The 15,862-nt window shown below is 29.2% G+C and overlaps 11 protein-coding genes and 1 non-coding gene across 12 annotated transcripts in view; 6 read left to right on the forward strand and 6 right to left on the reverse strand.

The window, feature by feature from the left end:
- The window catches only part of MET3 (sulfate adenylyltransferase), a gene marked incomplete at both ends in the record, with an annotated part of 1,527 nt that extends 1,389 nt beyond the window's left edge, over nt 1-138 (forward strand). The window contains one exon of the mRNA XM_046079489.1: nt 1-138. This exon is cut by the window's left edge and continues 1,389 nt beyond it. Coding sequence (XP_045932956.1) covers nt 1-138 — 138 coding nt within the window.
- A 191-nt stretch (nt 139-329) lies between these two features.
- On the reverse strand, nt 330-1,511 carry PDX1 (Pdx1p; the record flags this gene model as incomplete). Its single annotated transcript, XM_046079490.1, has 1 exon — nt 330-1,511. One exon carries the CDS (start codon nt 1,509-1,511, stop codon nt 330-332), a length of 1,182 nt encoding a protein of 393 aa, XP_045932957.1.
- Nucleotides 1,512-2,008: 497 nt separating this feature from the next.
- XKS1 (xylulokinase) lies at nt 2,009-3,775 on the reverse strand (the record flags this gene model as incomplete). Its single annotated transcript, XM_046079491.1, has 1 exon — nt 2,009-3,775. The coding sequence occupies one exon, from the start codon at nt 3,773-3,775 to the stop codon at nt 2,009-2,011; it is 1,767 nt and encodes a 588-aa protein (XP_045932958.1).
- Nucleotides 3,776-4,333: 558 nt separating this feature from the next.
- Nucleotides 4,334-4,648, reverse strand: SPC1 (signal peptidase complex subunit SPC1; the record flags this gene model as incomplete). Its single annotated transcript, XM_046079492.1, has 1 exon — nt 4,334-4,648. One exon carries the CDS (start codon nt 4,646-4,648, stop codon nt 4,334-4,336), a length of 315 nt encoding a protein of 104 aa, XP_045932959.1.
- Nucleotides 4,649-4,990: 342 nt separating this feature from the next.
- Nucleotides 4,991-6,007, reverse strand: SCDLUD_004448 (uncharacterized protein; the record flags this gene model as incomplete). Its single annotated transcript, XM_046076780.1, has 1 exon — nt 4,991-6,007. The coding sequence occupies one exon, from the start codon at nt 6,005-6,007 to the stop codon at nt 4,991-4,993; it is 1,017 nt and encodes a 338-aa protein (XP_045932960.1).
- A 352-nt stretch (nt 6,008-6,359) lies between these two features.
- SCDLUD_004449 (uncharacterized protein) lies at nt 6,360-7,277 on the forward strand (the record flags this gene model as incomplete). The annotated part of the gene is made up of 1 exon (XM_046079493.1): nt 6,360-7,277. One exon carries the CDS (start codon nt 6,360-6,362, stop codon nt 7,275-7,277), a length of 918 nt encoding a protein of 305 aa, XP_045932961.1.
- A 488-nt stretch (nt 7,278-7,765) lies between these two features.
- On the forward strand, nt 7,766-7,838 carry SCDLUD_004450. The gene has a single exon. It is a non-coding gene; the product is annotated as a tRNA-Thr (tRNA).
- Nucleotides 7,839-8,108: 270 nt separating this feature from the next.
- SCDLUD_004451 (uncharacterized protein) lies at nt 8,109-8,465 on the reverse strand (the record flags this gene model as incomplete). Its single annotated transcript, XM_046079494.1, has 1 exon — nt 8,109-8,465. The coding sequence occupies one exon, from the start codon at nt 8,463-8,465 to the stop codon at nt 8,109-8,111; it is 357 nt and encodes a 118-aa protein (XP_045932962.1).
- A 409-nt stretch (nt 8,466-8,874) lies between these two features.
- On the forward strand, nt 8,875-10,182 carry GPI14 (glycosylphosphatidylinositol-alpha 1,4 mannosyltransferase I; the record flags this gene model as incomplete). The annotated part of the gene is made up of 1 exon (XM_046081417.1): nt 8,875-10,182. The coding sequence occupies one exon, from the start codon at nt 8,875-8,877 to the stop codon at nt 10,180-10,182; it is 1,308 nt and encodes a 435-aa protein (XP_045932963.1).
- Nucleotides 10,183-10,517: 335 nt separating this feature from the next.
- Nucleotides 10,518-11,252, forward strand: SKI6 (exosome non-catalytic core subunit SKI6; the record flags this gene model as incomplete). Its single annotated transcript, XM_046079495.1, has 1 exon — nt 10,518-11,252. The coding sequence occupies one exon, from the start codon at nt 10,518-10,520 to the stop codon at nt 11,250-11,252; it is 735 nt and encodes a 244-aa protein (XP_045932964.1).
- A 139-nt stretch (nt 11,253-11,391) lies between these two features.
- FYV8 (Fyv8p) lies at nt 11,392-14,436 on the reverse strand (the record flags this gene model as incomplete). The annotated part of the gene is made up of 1 exon (XM_046079496.1): nt 11,392-14,436. The coding sequence occupies one exon, from the start codon at nt 14,434-14,436 to the stop codon at nt 11,392-11,394; it is 3,045 nt and encodes a 1,014-aa protein (XP_045932965.1).
- Nucleotides 14,437-14,919: 483 nt separating this feature from the next.
- On the forward strand, nt 14,920-15,468 carry TMA22 (Tma22p; the record flags this gene model as incomplete). Its single annotated transcript, XM_046079497.1, has 1 exon — nt 14,920-15,468. One exon carries the CDS (start codon nt 14,920-14,922, stop codon nt 15,466-15,468), a length of 549 nt encoding a protein of 182 aa, XP_045932966.1.
- Nucleotides 15,469-15,862: the final 394 nt, after the last annotated feature.

The raw sequence follows: 15,862 nt of genomic DNA on the forward strand, positions 1-15,862 counted from the left end.
AATGTTTCTGATAATGTCTATATTGTTGGTACTTCTAGCGAACATGCTGATATTGTTGTTGGGTCTAAAGATAATATATTGCATATTGTTCAAAAAGTTGTTTTATTTTTGGAAGATAATGGTTATTTTAAGTTTTAGTTTTTAATTTTATTATTAATTAATTTTATTTTATTTTGTAGTAGCTTTATGTATACCATTAGCAAGTTACTTAAATTTATATGTGTGGTAAAAAAAAAAAAAAAAAAAAAAAAAAAAAAAAAAAAAAAATTTAAAATAAAAACATCATGAATTGTATATTCTTTAATTATTATTTATTATTATTTTATGAATTAAAATTTTAAAGTTTTCAAATAATCCATAAATCTTTCGGATTTTTCCTTGGCATCAGAGTACTTATTGCTAACAGTAACTTCAATATCTAACAAGTAATTTTCTTGGTTTTTATTGTTATTATTAGTGTTGTTAATAACACCAATAGTTAGCATATCAAAAATATCATTTTTCAACTGAGTATCGTTATTTTTGTCAGCAAATAAAGGTTTTAACTTATATTCTACAGTAAATCTTGGTGCATATGGTTCTGGAATGAGTAGAGCTTCAAATAAAGGATCATAAAATTGAGATTTATTATTATTTATCTCCCATGCATTTTGATGAGCTAAAAATTTAAATTTATTTATATAATCTCGTAATGTTTTCGTAAATTGCCCTTTTTCTATATCTGCCCTTTTCAGTGGTATGCAAGTTTTTAAAACAATGGGTTCAGGTTTTTTGGGTAGTTCAACTTTCTTTCTTAACTCTATGTGGGATAAATCTAAACTGGCACTTTTATTGATATATTCGGTTATTGAAATTAAACTTTTTGGTGAAATTTTCCCTAAATAAGTTAAAACGTCACCCTTTAACAATTTTCCCTTCGGACCCGTTGCTTCAATTTTTTTGAAAGCCTCTTGTGGTGAAATATTATTCTCCGCTAACAAAATAGCCACAGAGGGATACAAAACCTGATTTGGGTCTGATTTGTGGAAAACTGGTGAAGGAGGCAAGTAATCATTTTTCTTTGTTATTTCTTTTGTTACACTTTTTTCCGCTTGCTTTCCAACGGTTTTTGTACTCTTTTTGGTGATTTTGGCACTCTTCTTAGTCTTATTGGAGCTATTTTCACTAATCTTGGGTAGTTCTAAAGTGGTTATGTCATCATCTGGCTCTGCCAAAATGGCGATTGGCTGACCAACAGGTATATTTTTGCTACCATCGTTTAAAATAAGTTTTACTAATTTACCATCGTCTTGAGCTTCAACATCTATTTCAGCTTTATCAGTTTCAATATCTAACAAAACATCGCCTGCTTTAAAACTATCGCCTTGTTTAAATTTCCAACTAACAATGCCACCTTTTTCCATAGTTGGTGACATGGCAGGCATGTCATAAAAATATGCCTTTCTAACGGCATTTGTGGTGTGAAAGAATGATTTGGCTTGTTTGAATGAAAATACTTGTTTTCTTAACATAGTTGTAGAAGTGGCAGATAATAATAAGGTAGTTTTTTTTTTTTTTTTTGAAGGAGGAAGATATGTGTGATTGATTTAGAAGACAAGGATTATCAAGTGTTAAAGAAATGTGAAAGAAAGAGTGGATTGGACGGTCTAGTGATCTTTTAACAACAAGTTTTTTTTTTTGTTGTTTTTTTTTTTACGATTTTTTCAGTTTGGATTGATACAAAGAAAATAGAACAAGAAAAATACGTAGCAAAAATAGTTATTGCCCCTCTTCTTTTCCCCACTACAAACAATTTTATATTTGCATAGTTAAAAAAGAAAGAAAAAAAAAGAAAGAAAAAAAAAGAAAGAAAAAAATATACACAAAAAAAAAGATAAGCGAGAAAAAATAAAAAAAAAGCGGAGTTTAAAATACGCCTCACGCTTTGTACCTCGTATCCCTCACATCATTTATATAAAGTCACGTGTATATTGTCTCATACCATCTAAAAAAGCATATAGATAAAAGCTTATAAACTTTGTTCCAATTCACTCAATGGTTTGATCTTACTTAAAATATACTCCTCATCTTCACCACTTACCTCAACTCTTTCTAAATCTGTTTCCCAATTAAACTTTGAACTTAAGAACTGATCAAAAGATCCAGTACCTTCCGCGTCCCTCTGGTGTTCATATGACCACATAGCCTTATAACATCCGCCTAGTGCACATGAATTTGGCGTCTCTAACCTGTAATTACAGTCTGAAGGTGCACCCAATATTTTTGCAAATTTACTAACAATTGCTGTGTTTTTACTACCACCCCCAACGAAAAAACAACGTTTCGGCTTATTTTTAATGAATGAAGACATTGGTAACTTGTCATAATCAAATTTAATTCCAGTACCACTATCTTCCACACTATTACTACTTAATAATGGTGTAATTCTCACTCTGCAACTCAATGCTTGTGATTCTACAATAAGCTTAACATCATCGGCAATGTTTCCAAAGCTATCCACAAATTTTAAAATTTTCCCCGTCTCAACATCAAATTTACATCTCTTTATTGCTTTGCTAACACTTGGTACGATCTCATCCAAGGGGAAATAAACAGCCATTTCATCCACTGTTGATTTGTTGCTAGATGAGGATAATATTTCATCGAATTTATCCCAACTGTTACCATTGCCATCATTCACTATATCTCTAATTTTTTCTCTCGCTAAAGAGCCATTGCAGTAGCAAATCATGCCCATATAATGATTTGGAATGGTTGGATGGATAAATAAATGGTAATTGGGTGATGGATGGTAGTTGTCAGTAACAACCAAAACCGTTGTACTTGTCCCTAAAGATATTAAAACATCATTCTTGCTCAACGGCAAAGATAATATAGTGGCTAAATTATCTCCAGTAAATGGATATATTTCACAAGCAGGGTCAAACCCATATTTCAATTGAAAGTATGAATTAATCAATCCTGTAGGTAATGACTCACCAGCAAATGGCCAAGGTTCGCCGTTCAATTTAGATCTAACGTTCAACACATTATTCGGCTCGATAATTTCTAATAATTTGCTATTGAATTGTCTTTTTTCTATGTCATATAAATTCATACCACAACAATCGGCTTCCTCCAATGGAACCAATCTACCAACCAATATACTACATAAGAAATTAGAAACTAACTGGATCTTACTCGTTTTTTCATAAATTTTAGGTGTTTTTTCGGCAATTTTAGCAATTTGGGGCCCAGTAAATCTAAAATGAGCTCTACTACCGGTAACTCTTGCCAACTCCTTCATTTTCCCATCTAATTTGTTGTTAAATTCATCGCATTGTTTCTCAGTGCTATGATCTTGCCAGTTGGGCGACATATCATAGGCCAAAGCTCCAGACAATTGTTCACTGAGTTTTTTATTTGGATCTAAATGTCTCAATAGCAAATCACCTTGAGAATTCCAATATACAGATCCGTGTTGTTGGCAGCTGCCCGATATAGCAACAATCTTGGAAACATCTACTGATTCCTTGTTAGATATTAACTTACTCATTAATAAATCAATTGCGTCTAGCCACATGGCCACAGGTGCAAATATACTACTACCATCAATGTACACCCCTTTTGTTGTTTCATACTGAGGCAGATCTTTTGAAAACTCAACCTTTTCGCTATGAATTATTTTCAAAGACTGGTTGATAATTAAAGCTTTAATTTGTTGGGTTGACAAATCAAAACCAAGGAAATATTTGTCGTTTTCTTTTTTTTTTTCTGTATTTTGTGCTTTTGTCATTGTTTTTATTTTATTTTTTGACTCAAGATTTATTATTTTTTTTTTTTTTTTTTTAACTTGTAATGAACTACTTTAACATTTTATTTTACAACTTTGGATAGATATATATATGTGTGTAGATAGGTAAATGAATAAAATGAATAAAATAAATAAAATAAATAAAATAAAAAATAAAATAAAATAAAAAAAAAGTCTGGTTGTTTTCCAAGATAGAATAAGGTGATGGATCGAAGTTAATTAAGGAGGGGGAGAGTTATATGATATTGGTGATATTAATTATGTAACTTATTGTTATTATTTATTTAGTGTGTATTTTATTTTTTTTTTTTCTATTTTTAATATGTAATTTTTAATTTGTAATTTGTAATTTTTCCGGGGGAGGCGAGGACTGTGTGATGTACAGACAGAGAAATCGTGGATTGGTTGTGTCATTTTTACCCCCCCGTTGCTTAACTAAAAAGAAAAAAGAATAAAATAAAACTAATCCATTTATAAGCATACCCAGTTAATTACCGTCCAAAAAGTAATAACATCATTTTAAAATATATCTTGTTGTAATTAGCCTGCGATCTCAATATTAGATTTCCCTAAATTATTGCTTTTGCCATTACTACCTCTTTCAACCCATTTTAATTTGTTTTCATTGTATGATGGGTATGCAGGTACCACTAATATTAAACATATCAAAACACTTGCACCATAAAAGTATAATAAAGTTTTCATGGAATCATAGATTATGCCCAAAACTACGGATATAATAGATGATAAAAATAATAACTTATGTGTTACTCTATTAGTATATTTCTGACTGGGCAAATCTATGGGGAATATCATCTTATTAGATAATTCTTGTAACCATTCTGAAAAGGACATCTTATTATTACTTGTGTATGTATATATATTTTTCATTTAATAGCTTTATAACTGAATTGGAAAGATACAAACATGTTGTTATTGCCTACTTATAATTTTTTTTTTTTATTTTTTTTTTTTTTTTTAGATTAAAAAGTTGTAATGTTTCGTAAACAATGATAATATTCTGTTTTTGTTTTTGTTTATTTTGTTTATTTTTGAATATTTAAAATTATAAAATATAATAAAAAAAACCATCAATCTGAAAATAAAACATTAACAAACCTAAAATAAATAAACGTTAAAAAAGAATTTGTTGCATTTATCATTATCAATTATACAAAAAAACTATTTACGTGAAACCTATTTTATAAATTGTTGTTCTATAATTTTAGAATACTTCTGTGTTACTAGGCCATAACAAGCGTTAATATCAGTTAATAATTTAACTTTATTCTTCTCATGTTTTATAATATGTTCTGCAGAAGTCTTGTCATACAATGCACTTAAATCACTCATCTTGCTCTTGCCAGGGTCCGTCTTCTTACCTACTATTAAATCCACAATTTCAATGAATGTTGATTCATTAGCAGATAGTGATTTTAATAACCTGTGTGCATTTTCTTCACCGTAGATTAAAGGGTCTAAACAATAATTTAAACCAATAATTATATGCAAATATTCTACTTCAACTACCCAATTAGGTATCAAATCATCTCTTAAATTCGATAACAATACCTCAATTTGTTTATTGCTTATCACATCTACATTATTATTATTATTATTATTATTATTTTCAATATTATTTGCATTGGACGGCAATTTTTTAACAAACCCTAGAATCTGTATAAATCCCATTAAACAATTAGTTAATGCGGTTGGTAATATATTTAGAGCCTTTAATCGATCATCTTTAATATCTCCATAATCATGATCATTTCGACGAGAGCAATTATATTTGTCGCTTATTTTTTCTAAAACTGTAATATAATCTTGTACTAAAGAATAAAATTGAGTTAATACAGCACAAGTTAATGTTCTTGTAGGTTTTATAATTTTGATATTATTACCCACAGAATGTCGTTCTTTCTCAAGCTCTTGTACCATTGATTTAAATTCTTCTAATTTACCTATTATCACTGCACTTTGTAGACTTGAATTACACAAGTATTCAATTTCATCACAACTATCATCATCTTTTAATAAGTTGAATTCGCTAAAGGTTAGGAAGTACGCGATATAAGTTACATTCCCAGCAAAAAATATAGCAACTGTAACAAAAAAGTTAATTTCTACTTGCATCAATGCTAGATTGTAATTTCCATCCTCAGTTTCAACTTTTATTTTTTCCTTTTCTGTTGTTTCTGGTTTGTTATTCATTTTTTTTTTTTTTTTTTTTTTTTTTTATAGGGAGAGAAAGGATATTATAAATATTTTAATTCTGTTAGTATATATATATATATATATATATGAGGCTTTGTATTGAATGGTTGTTTTCCTGGTTTTATAATAAATTATGCTTGTAACTGTGTTATATTAATCGAGTAAAAAATTAGATCATAATTGCTGCAGTTCATCATAAAATATTATCAAAGGCCAATAATAAATAATTGAAAACGGAATAATTGAAACGAACAAAAAAAAAAAAAAAAAACATTTTTTTCCATACAATGAAAAAAGTATTAAATAACACACTAAAACTAATAAATACCGAAATATTAAGCAAAGAAAAATGTCTTTGAATAATGACAGTACCACCTCTCCCCCACAGATTAATGAAAATTATTCCCGTATTATGGGGTTTGTAAGTGGTGTGTTTTCAGGTGTAGCTAAAAATACCGTGGGCCATCCATTCGATACAATTAAAGTTAGATTACAAACATCCCAAAGTACGAATCGATTCAGTGGTCCATTAGATTGCGTTTATAAAACTTTCAAGACCCAAGGTATAAGAGGTTTCTATTTGGGGTTTACGCCTCCATTAATTGGCTGGATTGTTATGGATAGTGTATTATTAGGTTCGTTAAATAATTACAGGTTAATGTTGAAAAAATATGTTTATCCAAATGATATTAAATTACCGTTAAAAGGTGCTGTAATTGCGGGTGTCCTGTCTGGTTGGACTGTTAGTTTCATTGCTGCACCAATTGAGTTGGCAAAAGCTAAATTACAAGTTCAGTATGATGCTAAGACCGCTAAATATAAAGGTCCTATTGATGTTGTGAAAAAAATTTATTCAGCAAAAGGTATTCTTGGACTATATAAAGGTTTAATTTCTACATTAATTTTTAGAACACATTTTATTTTTTGGTGGGGATCATACGAACTTTTCACAGATTTTTTCACCAAAAATACTAATATGAGCGCACCTGCTATAAATTTTTGGAGTGGTGGATTAAGTGCATCTCTAGGGTTTTGGACAACAGCTTATCCATCAGATGTGGTCAAACAGGTTGTTTTAACAAATGACAAATATGATGGCACCTTTAAAAGTTGGAAACAAGCTGTTGCAGACATTTACAAGCTAAAGGGATACAAAGGTTTCTTTAAAGGTTTTGTACCAAGTATTTTAAGAAGTTTCCCTGCAAATGCAGCCGCATTAGCTGTATTTGAATTTGTATTAAGGACTAGTGGTGCCAAAGCATATTAAAGGAAAACTAGAGAACGACAAAGTGTTTTCTTTTTTTTTTTTTTTTTTTTTTTTATAAGTATGATATTATTATTACAATTAAACATTCAGAAAAAGGAAAAAAGAAAAAAAAAGCCAGAAAATTTATTTGCAACAAAGTGCGAACTGTCATAAATGTAATTTAAGATTTTACTTTTAGTAATCATGAACTCAATCTGGTAATTAATTTCTTGTTCTATTTTGGATCTTATCTAATAACAATGCAATTATACAGATTACCAGAAATTATAGAGGCATTGTTGAACATATCATGGAAAACTATTTTTCTTTTCTTTTCTATACTCTAACTTGTTTTCCATCTCATTCTTATTTTAACACTCCTATTTTACTTTTAATCATGTTAATGTATTACTAAGCTTACTAAATATAATAATCATATAAAAGTAATGAGTAGTTATTGTAATATATGCTCAACAAAATCTGATGAGAAAACAAAAGAAATATTAGTTGCTTCTATGGCCAAGTTGGTAAGGCGCCACACTAGTAATGTGGAGATCATCAGTTCGACTCTGGTTGGAAGCATATGATATAGAGATATCACATGATACGAATTTACTTTTTTTTAATTCCAAAGTCCAAAAAAAAAAGAGGAGACGGTTATTGAATTATTCGTCCTTTCCCCCATTTTTTTTTTTTTTTTTTTTTGTGTGTCTTTGATAGTAATTTTTAAATCGTACGTAATATATAATCTTGCATATATACATTTTAAAAAAGTGAAAGGAACAATTCAGTCCGCATACAATATATAATTTTTTTTTTTAGTTTCCAATGCAATTATTTACTATGGTATGTTTATAACTGTCCTATTTTTAAATCTAATTCCAGTTGTTGCTTTTCTAATTGTGATATCACCTTGTTATTAATGTTTATGGTATTTTCCCTCTTGGCTATATCAATATTTTGTTCCCAAGGCTTCAATCTAGTCTTTAGTTGTGATTTACTTTGCAAATTAGGATCCTCTATTACATAATCCTCTACTTGTATTACATTAGATACAGGTTTATTATTCTGTATACAATCCATTAATTCATCGTAACTTAGATCCTTTATTTTATCACTATTGAAGTCGTTTTTTGCCAGATTTTCTTCTTTGGATATCTCAGTGATAGCAGCATTTGTTATAGTTTTCTTTACTTGTTCTTGTTCCATTATTTATGCTCTTTTTATAGTATATATATTTTTTATTTTAGTTTTTTCTTTTTTATAAAAAAAAAATGTTTCAGAGAAGGAAAGATAACATTAAATATATAATAACAATAATAATAATAATTTATATAACGCAAGCAAATAATGAAATAAATTAAAAAAAAAAAAAAAAAAAAAAAAAAAAAAATTAGTAATAATAAATCCGCAAACTTTTGATTCCTTTTGACCGTTCCCAATTACCAGACTTACATGTTGTCCGTTGTCCGGTTTGTACACCACTCGGAATTTGGGTTTTCCCTCTCTTTTGTTTTTTTTTTTTTTCCTTGAAAAAAATATAATAATAATTCTCTGTAAAGAAATAGCTATTTTTATAATTAAACTTAAAACCATAACTATCCCAACTCCATTCACCATGACTCTTACCGAAATTATTACTAGATCGCCTATATTCACCAAATGGTCAGTGGTACTTACTATTAGTTTATTGCTGAGATTAATCTTTTTCCTATATGGAATATATCAAGATACATACTTTCAAGTTAAATACACAGATATAGATTATTATGTTTTCCATGACGCAAGCCGCTACGTTTATAATGGAAATCAATCACCATATCTAAGAGATACATACAGATATACCCCCTTATTGAGTTGGCTGCTATTGCCAAACCACATTTTCCAATGGATTCATATGGGCAAGTTTATTTTTCTTATATTCGATCTATTAACCGGTGTGTTTATACATTCTATCTTAACAAACACAAACAAAAGTATTAGAAAGCAAAATTTTTTATGGAGTACTCTTTGGTTGTATAATCCCATGGTTATAACAATATCTACTCGAGGTAATGCAGAAAGTGTATTATGTTTTATTATAATGCTGTGTTTTTACTTATTACAAAAACAACATTATATACTGGGTGGAATTGCATACGGGTTAAGCATTCACTTCAAAATCTATCCTATAATATATTGCATACCTATGTTCTATTACTACGGCTTTATTACCAAAAATTTTAAAATTAGCAAAAGAATATTGATATTGTTCAAGATTGCTATAAGCTCTATATCTACCATATTAGCATTGAATTATTTGATGTACAAAATATATGGATATGAATTTATCTATCACTCTTATTTGTACCATTTAATTAGAACTGATCATAGACATAACTTTTCCATATGGAATTTATTGTTGTATTTAGAATCTTCAATGTCAAGCAACAATATAAGTAATGGATATTATAAGTTTTTACCTCAATTGATCATATCTTTTGTTGCCATTCCTACCTTAATTTTATCATCTATTCATGATTTTATCGGGCTTTTAAACGTTTTATTTATCCAAACTTATGCGTTTGTTATTTTCAATAAGGTAATCACTTCGCAATACTTTATATGGTATTTATTGTTTTTACCACTATATTTATCCAATATTAATGATAACAACAATAACAATGGACGAGGTAAGGCAAAAGTTTTACATATTTTTAAAATTTTACTTATATGGGTATCTACGCAAGCTATTTGGCTGTATTTTGCGTATTATTTAGAATTTCAAGGCTTAAATTGTTTTTATCCCTGGCTATTTATTGGCCATCTGTGGTTTTTCATCGGAAATGTTTATATTTTGGGTAAATTAATTGATGGATTGATTATAAGTGAATTAAATTATTCCATTTGTTGCGCAAATATTGATGAGAATAAAAAAACCCAATAGTTTAACTACTTTTTTGATGTATAATATTTATATTCGATTCCCCAGCTTGACTTTTTTTTTCTTTTTCTTTTTTTTTATTTCTAAATTTTTGTTGTTGTTTTTTTTTTTTTTTTTTCTGTTTTTTTTTAAAATTTCTTTTTTTTTTTTTTTTTTTTTTTTTATATTAATAAAAAATTCCTTTTTATATTTCATTGCATTTTTTTTTTTGGAATAAAATAAAAATAAAAAGACGAAACCTATATAAGATTTTGCATTAACCTGTTGATTATTATCCTCATTGTTTTCTCGATTCATTAAACAACAATAACACTAAAAAAGGACAACAAAATATATCCATGTCCAGATTAGAAATTTACTCGCCAGAAGGTTTACGCTTAGATGGAAGACGTTGGAATGAATTGCGCAGATTTGAATGTTCTACAACAAATAGTGGAAACCATGATGGTTCTTCTTATTTAGAACAGGGCCAAAACAAAATAATAACCATAGTTAATGGTCCTATGGAACCCAACAATAGATCCCAAATTAATCAATCTAATGCTATCCTAAAAGTATCTATAAATATAACAAAATTTAGTAAAATGAAAAGAAGTAAAAGTTCACACAAAAATGAAAAAAGAGTTTTAGAAATGCAAATTGCATTAGAAAGAACATTCAATGAAAGCATCATGCTACATTTATATCCACGTACTTTAATTGAGATCAGCATACATGTTTTACAGCAAGATGGCGGATTGATGGGCTGTTTAATAAATGGAATAACTTTAGCATTGATTGATGCTGGTATATCGATGTATGACTATATAAGTGGTGTTTCCATTGGATTACTAGATCAACAACCCTTACTTGATTTAAATTATTTAGAAGAAACTGCAATGAGTATGGTTACTATTGGAGTGTTGGGAAGAACCGAGAAACTTTCTATGTTGTTAGTTGAGGATAGAATTCCGTTAGACAGACTAGAAAGCGTTTTGAGTATAGGAATCGCTGGTGCCCATAGAATTAGAGACTTGATGGACTCCCAATTAAGAAAGAATGGTGCAAAAAGATTATCCAAGATAAATAAATAACAAAACAGACATATATAAAATTTTTTGTATTTTTATTCCTCCCTTCCTATTTTTAATTTAATTATATATAATACTAATAAATTTTTTTTTTAAAAAAAAAAAAAAAAAAAAAAAAAAAAAAAAAAAAAATAAAGAAAAATCACAACTTTTTTTTACTTATAGAATGTAAAAATCCTTTTGATTTTTCTCTCATAGAATGTTTGAAAACCTTTTTAGTTAGATGATGAACATTTTGATTGACATTTGCCACAGTGTTGCTAACCAAATGGTTTCTCTTAGATAATTCATCCGCATTAGAATACGCTTCATGAACATGCTTGTTAACTTTATATTCATCAAATATTTGTTTGCTTTCAGTTGACTTCAAAGTTGCATCGATCCACACTGCTATATGGGTATCATATTCAGTTAATTCATCACTGTATTGCTTTAATTTCTTTAGTTTATTGGAATGTGCAATCTTAGAATCACCAATTAGTTTGTTAACATCAAAACTTGGATAATCAGGTTCACTTATTTTTAACACTACCTTGCTATTATCGTTGATTTTGAAATTACTAGTGGCACTATGATTGCTATTATCAGTATTTGAATTAGAGTATGATTGTTTTCGACCATTTTCAGCATTCGTAATATTGTGTGGATCTTCCTCGGTTTCCCCCTTTTTTTCTAGGGGTTGTTCCTCTTGCTCTTGTTGAAGTTTTATATCATCTGTTGCTGTGACAGGCAATGGTGGTAAATTTGTATTTTTGGATACTAAGCCGGGGACATTGTATATAGTAGAATTATCGTATATTGTTTTATTATCAGCAATGGTATTTATATCATCTGTAGAACTTATCGCAGGAAATGCATTCCATGTACTACCAACTTCGGAATATGTAGATACTACTCTTTTATCATTGGTAGCAGCACCAGCACCATTGATTTTGGAACTTGCATCAATCGGATTGCCATCTGCATCTCTTATAATATTAACTTCATCATTTGTTTCTTGAATAAAATTTGACCTATACGATTCACTTGCGCCAGACACAAAAGATAAATTATCCGTATTATTATTATTATTATTATTATTACCAGTACCAGTAACAGGATTGGTAGCATTGACGCTGACAGGACTTGGCGAACGATTTTTTACTGGGGGAGGGGAACTTCCTGTTACTGTTGCGTCAAGAATATTCAGGTTAGATTCATGGGATATGTGTGACTGTGACGATGAGTCATCATTTACACTTTCAGTATCACTATTACTGTGAGATTTACTAATAACTTGACTACTATCCTCTTCATTTGGCTCTGTAATAGTATTATTTTCTTCTTCATTTTGTAACGTAGTATCTGGATCAGTTGTTTCCATGTTGTAAGGAATAGATTTATTAGCTGGATGTTCCCCTTGTATATAATCATTATTGGCAACATGTTCTACTACAGATTCATCACCAGTAGAATTATTTTCATTACTGCTATCAGTTTTATTGTGTTTAATACCAGCATCATAGGAGTATCCATAAGTATCAGTTGTTTCTGGAATAATATCTTTCTGGATATCTGAAATAATGTTTTTTTTAGTATTATTATTATTAGTATTAGTGTTATTATGCATGTTGCTATTAGTATAAAAATCCACATCAAAATCAGAACTGTCACTTGAAACCAAAATAGATTGCCTAACATTTTCTTTGTTAAATTTGAAGTTGTCATCACAAATATCAGTATTTGGACTGGTATTTCCAACAATTGATGCCGTATAAGACAATGCATCGTCATCACCATCACTATAGCCATCATCATCATCATCACCACCATCACGATCATCGTCGTCGTCAGCATCAGCATCGTCACTACCATCGTTAGTATCAGTGCCTTTTCTTTTTTCCTCTTTCTCCTTGTGTTCCTTCTCCTTTTCATTTATCGTTTCGTTATTGACATTAATATCTCCATTCCCTTTTACATTATCCTTAAGTTTATTAGCTTGATCATTGGTATCTCGGTCATCTAGATCTGAATCTGTACTATATGCATACAAATCTGAACTACTTGTTAAATTACTAATTTCAGAAAATCTTTTGTTATTATTACTGACATTATCATTCAAACTATTATTACTGGCATGATTAAATGAATTAAAACTTGTTCTAGACACGGAATTCATATTATTATTGTTGTCGTTGTTGTTACCTTGTAAATAATCATTTTGTGTGGTAGCATCTGTATTATCAGTGTTATTTTCATTAAGTTCTTCATTTGATACCATATGTGATTGTTCATTGATATTACTGGAGGTACCATATAATTCTTTATCAATGATATCACTGTCAGATAATTCATGATTGTTATTTCTGTCCTCTTTTTCACCCAATTCTTCATTTGCATCTTCTTCTTCTTTTCCTATTACTTGCTGCTGCTGCTGCTGTTGTTGTGTATCAGTGTATACGGGATCCCTCTCAGTGTACTGTCTTTTAATAGATTTGTTGTTTATATACTGAGTGAAATATCCTCCAGTACTTGTATTACCGCTTTTATTACCATCATTAAGCACAGAAGAAGAAGGAGAAGAAGGAGAAGGAGAAGGAGAAGGAGAAGAAAAATTTTTATTTTTAATGGTCTTATCTAGATAGTAAATACCATCATCACCCTCTTCGTTTTCTTCACTATCATCATCACTAGTAACAAAAGTATCAGGATTATTTTGCTGGGCATTATCTTTTTCATCTTCTTTATTTTTACCATCATTATTCTCCTCTTTTTCACTACTACTACTACTTTGATCCATATAGATTGAATTGGTGCTACCGCTATTTTTATTTTTATTTTTATTATTGCTTTGAGTACTAGAACTATTGTTACTCTTAATAGGCGATACTGGTTCTAAATATAAACCATCTGTATTTTTATTATTAACAATATTATTATTGTATTCATTACCCATCGATATTTTAGGTAATGGGGGTAAATAGCTAACATCTTCATCCTGTTGTATTTCATTTTTTTGATCTGTGTTTGATTTCAAATGATCAGTATCATCATCATCATCATCATCAGCATCATCATCATCATCATCCCAGTCTGACCCAGAGTAATTTACTTTAGTAGCACTTACCCACCTATAACTCTTTTTTCTCTCGACATTTGGATTAATGTCGGAGTTGGTAGAATTAGAACTAGCATTAGTGTCATCCATTATTATTGTTTATATTTATTATCTTTTTTTTTTTTTTTGACTAGGTTATCTCCCTTTAATTGCTGATATATGATATTTTACTTTATGTGAAAACTACTTTAATGTATTTGTAAATAACGAATATAACTTTGCACATTTTTTTCTTTTTCTATTTTTTACATAATAATAAATAATAATAAATGGTAATAACCAACAACATCAACTGTTTATTTTTATTTTCATCCTAATTATCCGAAAATGTTATCCTAGTAGTCCGAGGTGTCCACAAAGCGGTATAAAGGAAATGGGCAACTGAACTTTTTTTTTTTTTCTTTTTTTTTTTTTTCTCTGTAAAAATAAAAAAGAAAGGAAATTTTTTTTTTTTCCACATTTATTACCATTATTATCACAATTATTATCCTTACAAATAAAGCATGTTAATCGATAGATAGCACCAGAACAAACCGAGTGAAAAAAAAAAAAAAAAAAAAAAAAAAAAAAAGAATGCCTTTAAAAACTGTTGTATACTGTGATATTTGTACTTTCCCACCTGAATATTGTGAATTCAGTGGCAAAATTAAAAGATGTAAAGTTTGGTTACAGGAAAATCATCCAGATTTATATACTAAGTTGTATGGAGAAGAAGGTAGTGCTGGCACCTCTACAGCCACAACGGAAAACAAACTAGAAAAAAGTTTAAGAAAACTAGAGATAAAACAAGAGAATAGAGATCAAAGGGAATTAGCTAAAAAAATGGGTAGCAAGGTGGTGATTAAAAGGCTAGAAAGAACTAAGAGAAAATGTGTTGTTGCAATTAGTGGGTTGGAAGTGTTTGAGATTGATATGAAAAAATTATCTAAAACATTTGCGTCTAAATTTGCTACTGGATGTTCTGTTTCTAAAAGTGCTGTAACGGGCGATGAGATAATTGTTCAAGGCGATGTTGCCGATGAAGCTGAACAATATATCAAAACATTATTGAGCGAAAAAGGTTTAACCTCTATCAAAGTTGAAAGAGTAGACGACAAAATGAAAAAGAAGGTTAAAACTTGAATAGCATTAGTAGTAATATATAATTCCTATCTAATAATATAAAATAATTTTTTATTCACATGTTGTGTAATTTATTTTGATCAGAATGTTTGAACTATACATAGTATATACACGTGATCTAAAGATAGCTTTTTAATTATTTTTGGAAAAGAGCAAATAAAACGAAGGAACGGGTTTGATACCGGGTAACAACTTAGATCAGAAAACTGTTTTTAAAATATTTGTAGGATATGCAAGTTCGGGTAATGATAAATGTAACAATTTTAAAATGTTTTATGAATGTGGTGGATGGACAAGCGGACAGATAGATAGACGGACAGGCAATAAAAGATGCCTGAGTTATTTATAACAAAATAAATGAAAAAATTAAAAATAAAAAAAATGCATTTTTTCT

The sequence above is a fragment of the Saccharomycodes ludwigii genome, chromosome VI (assembly GCF_020623625.1).
Source record: "Saccharomycodes ludwigii strain NBRC 1722 chromosome VI, whole genome shotgun sequence".
Classification (NCBI taxonomy): Eukaryota; Fungi; Ascomycota; class Saccharomycetes; order Saccharomycodales; family Saccharomycodaceae; genus Saccharomycodes; species Saccharomycodes ludwigii.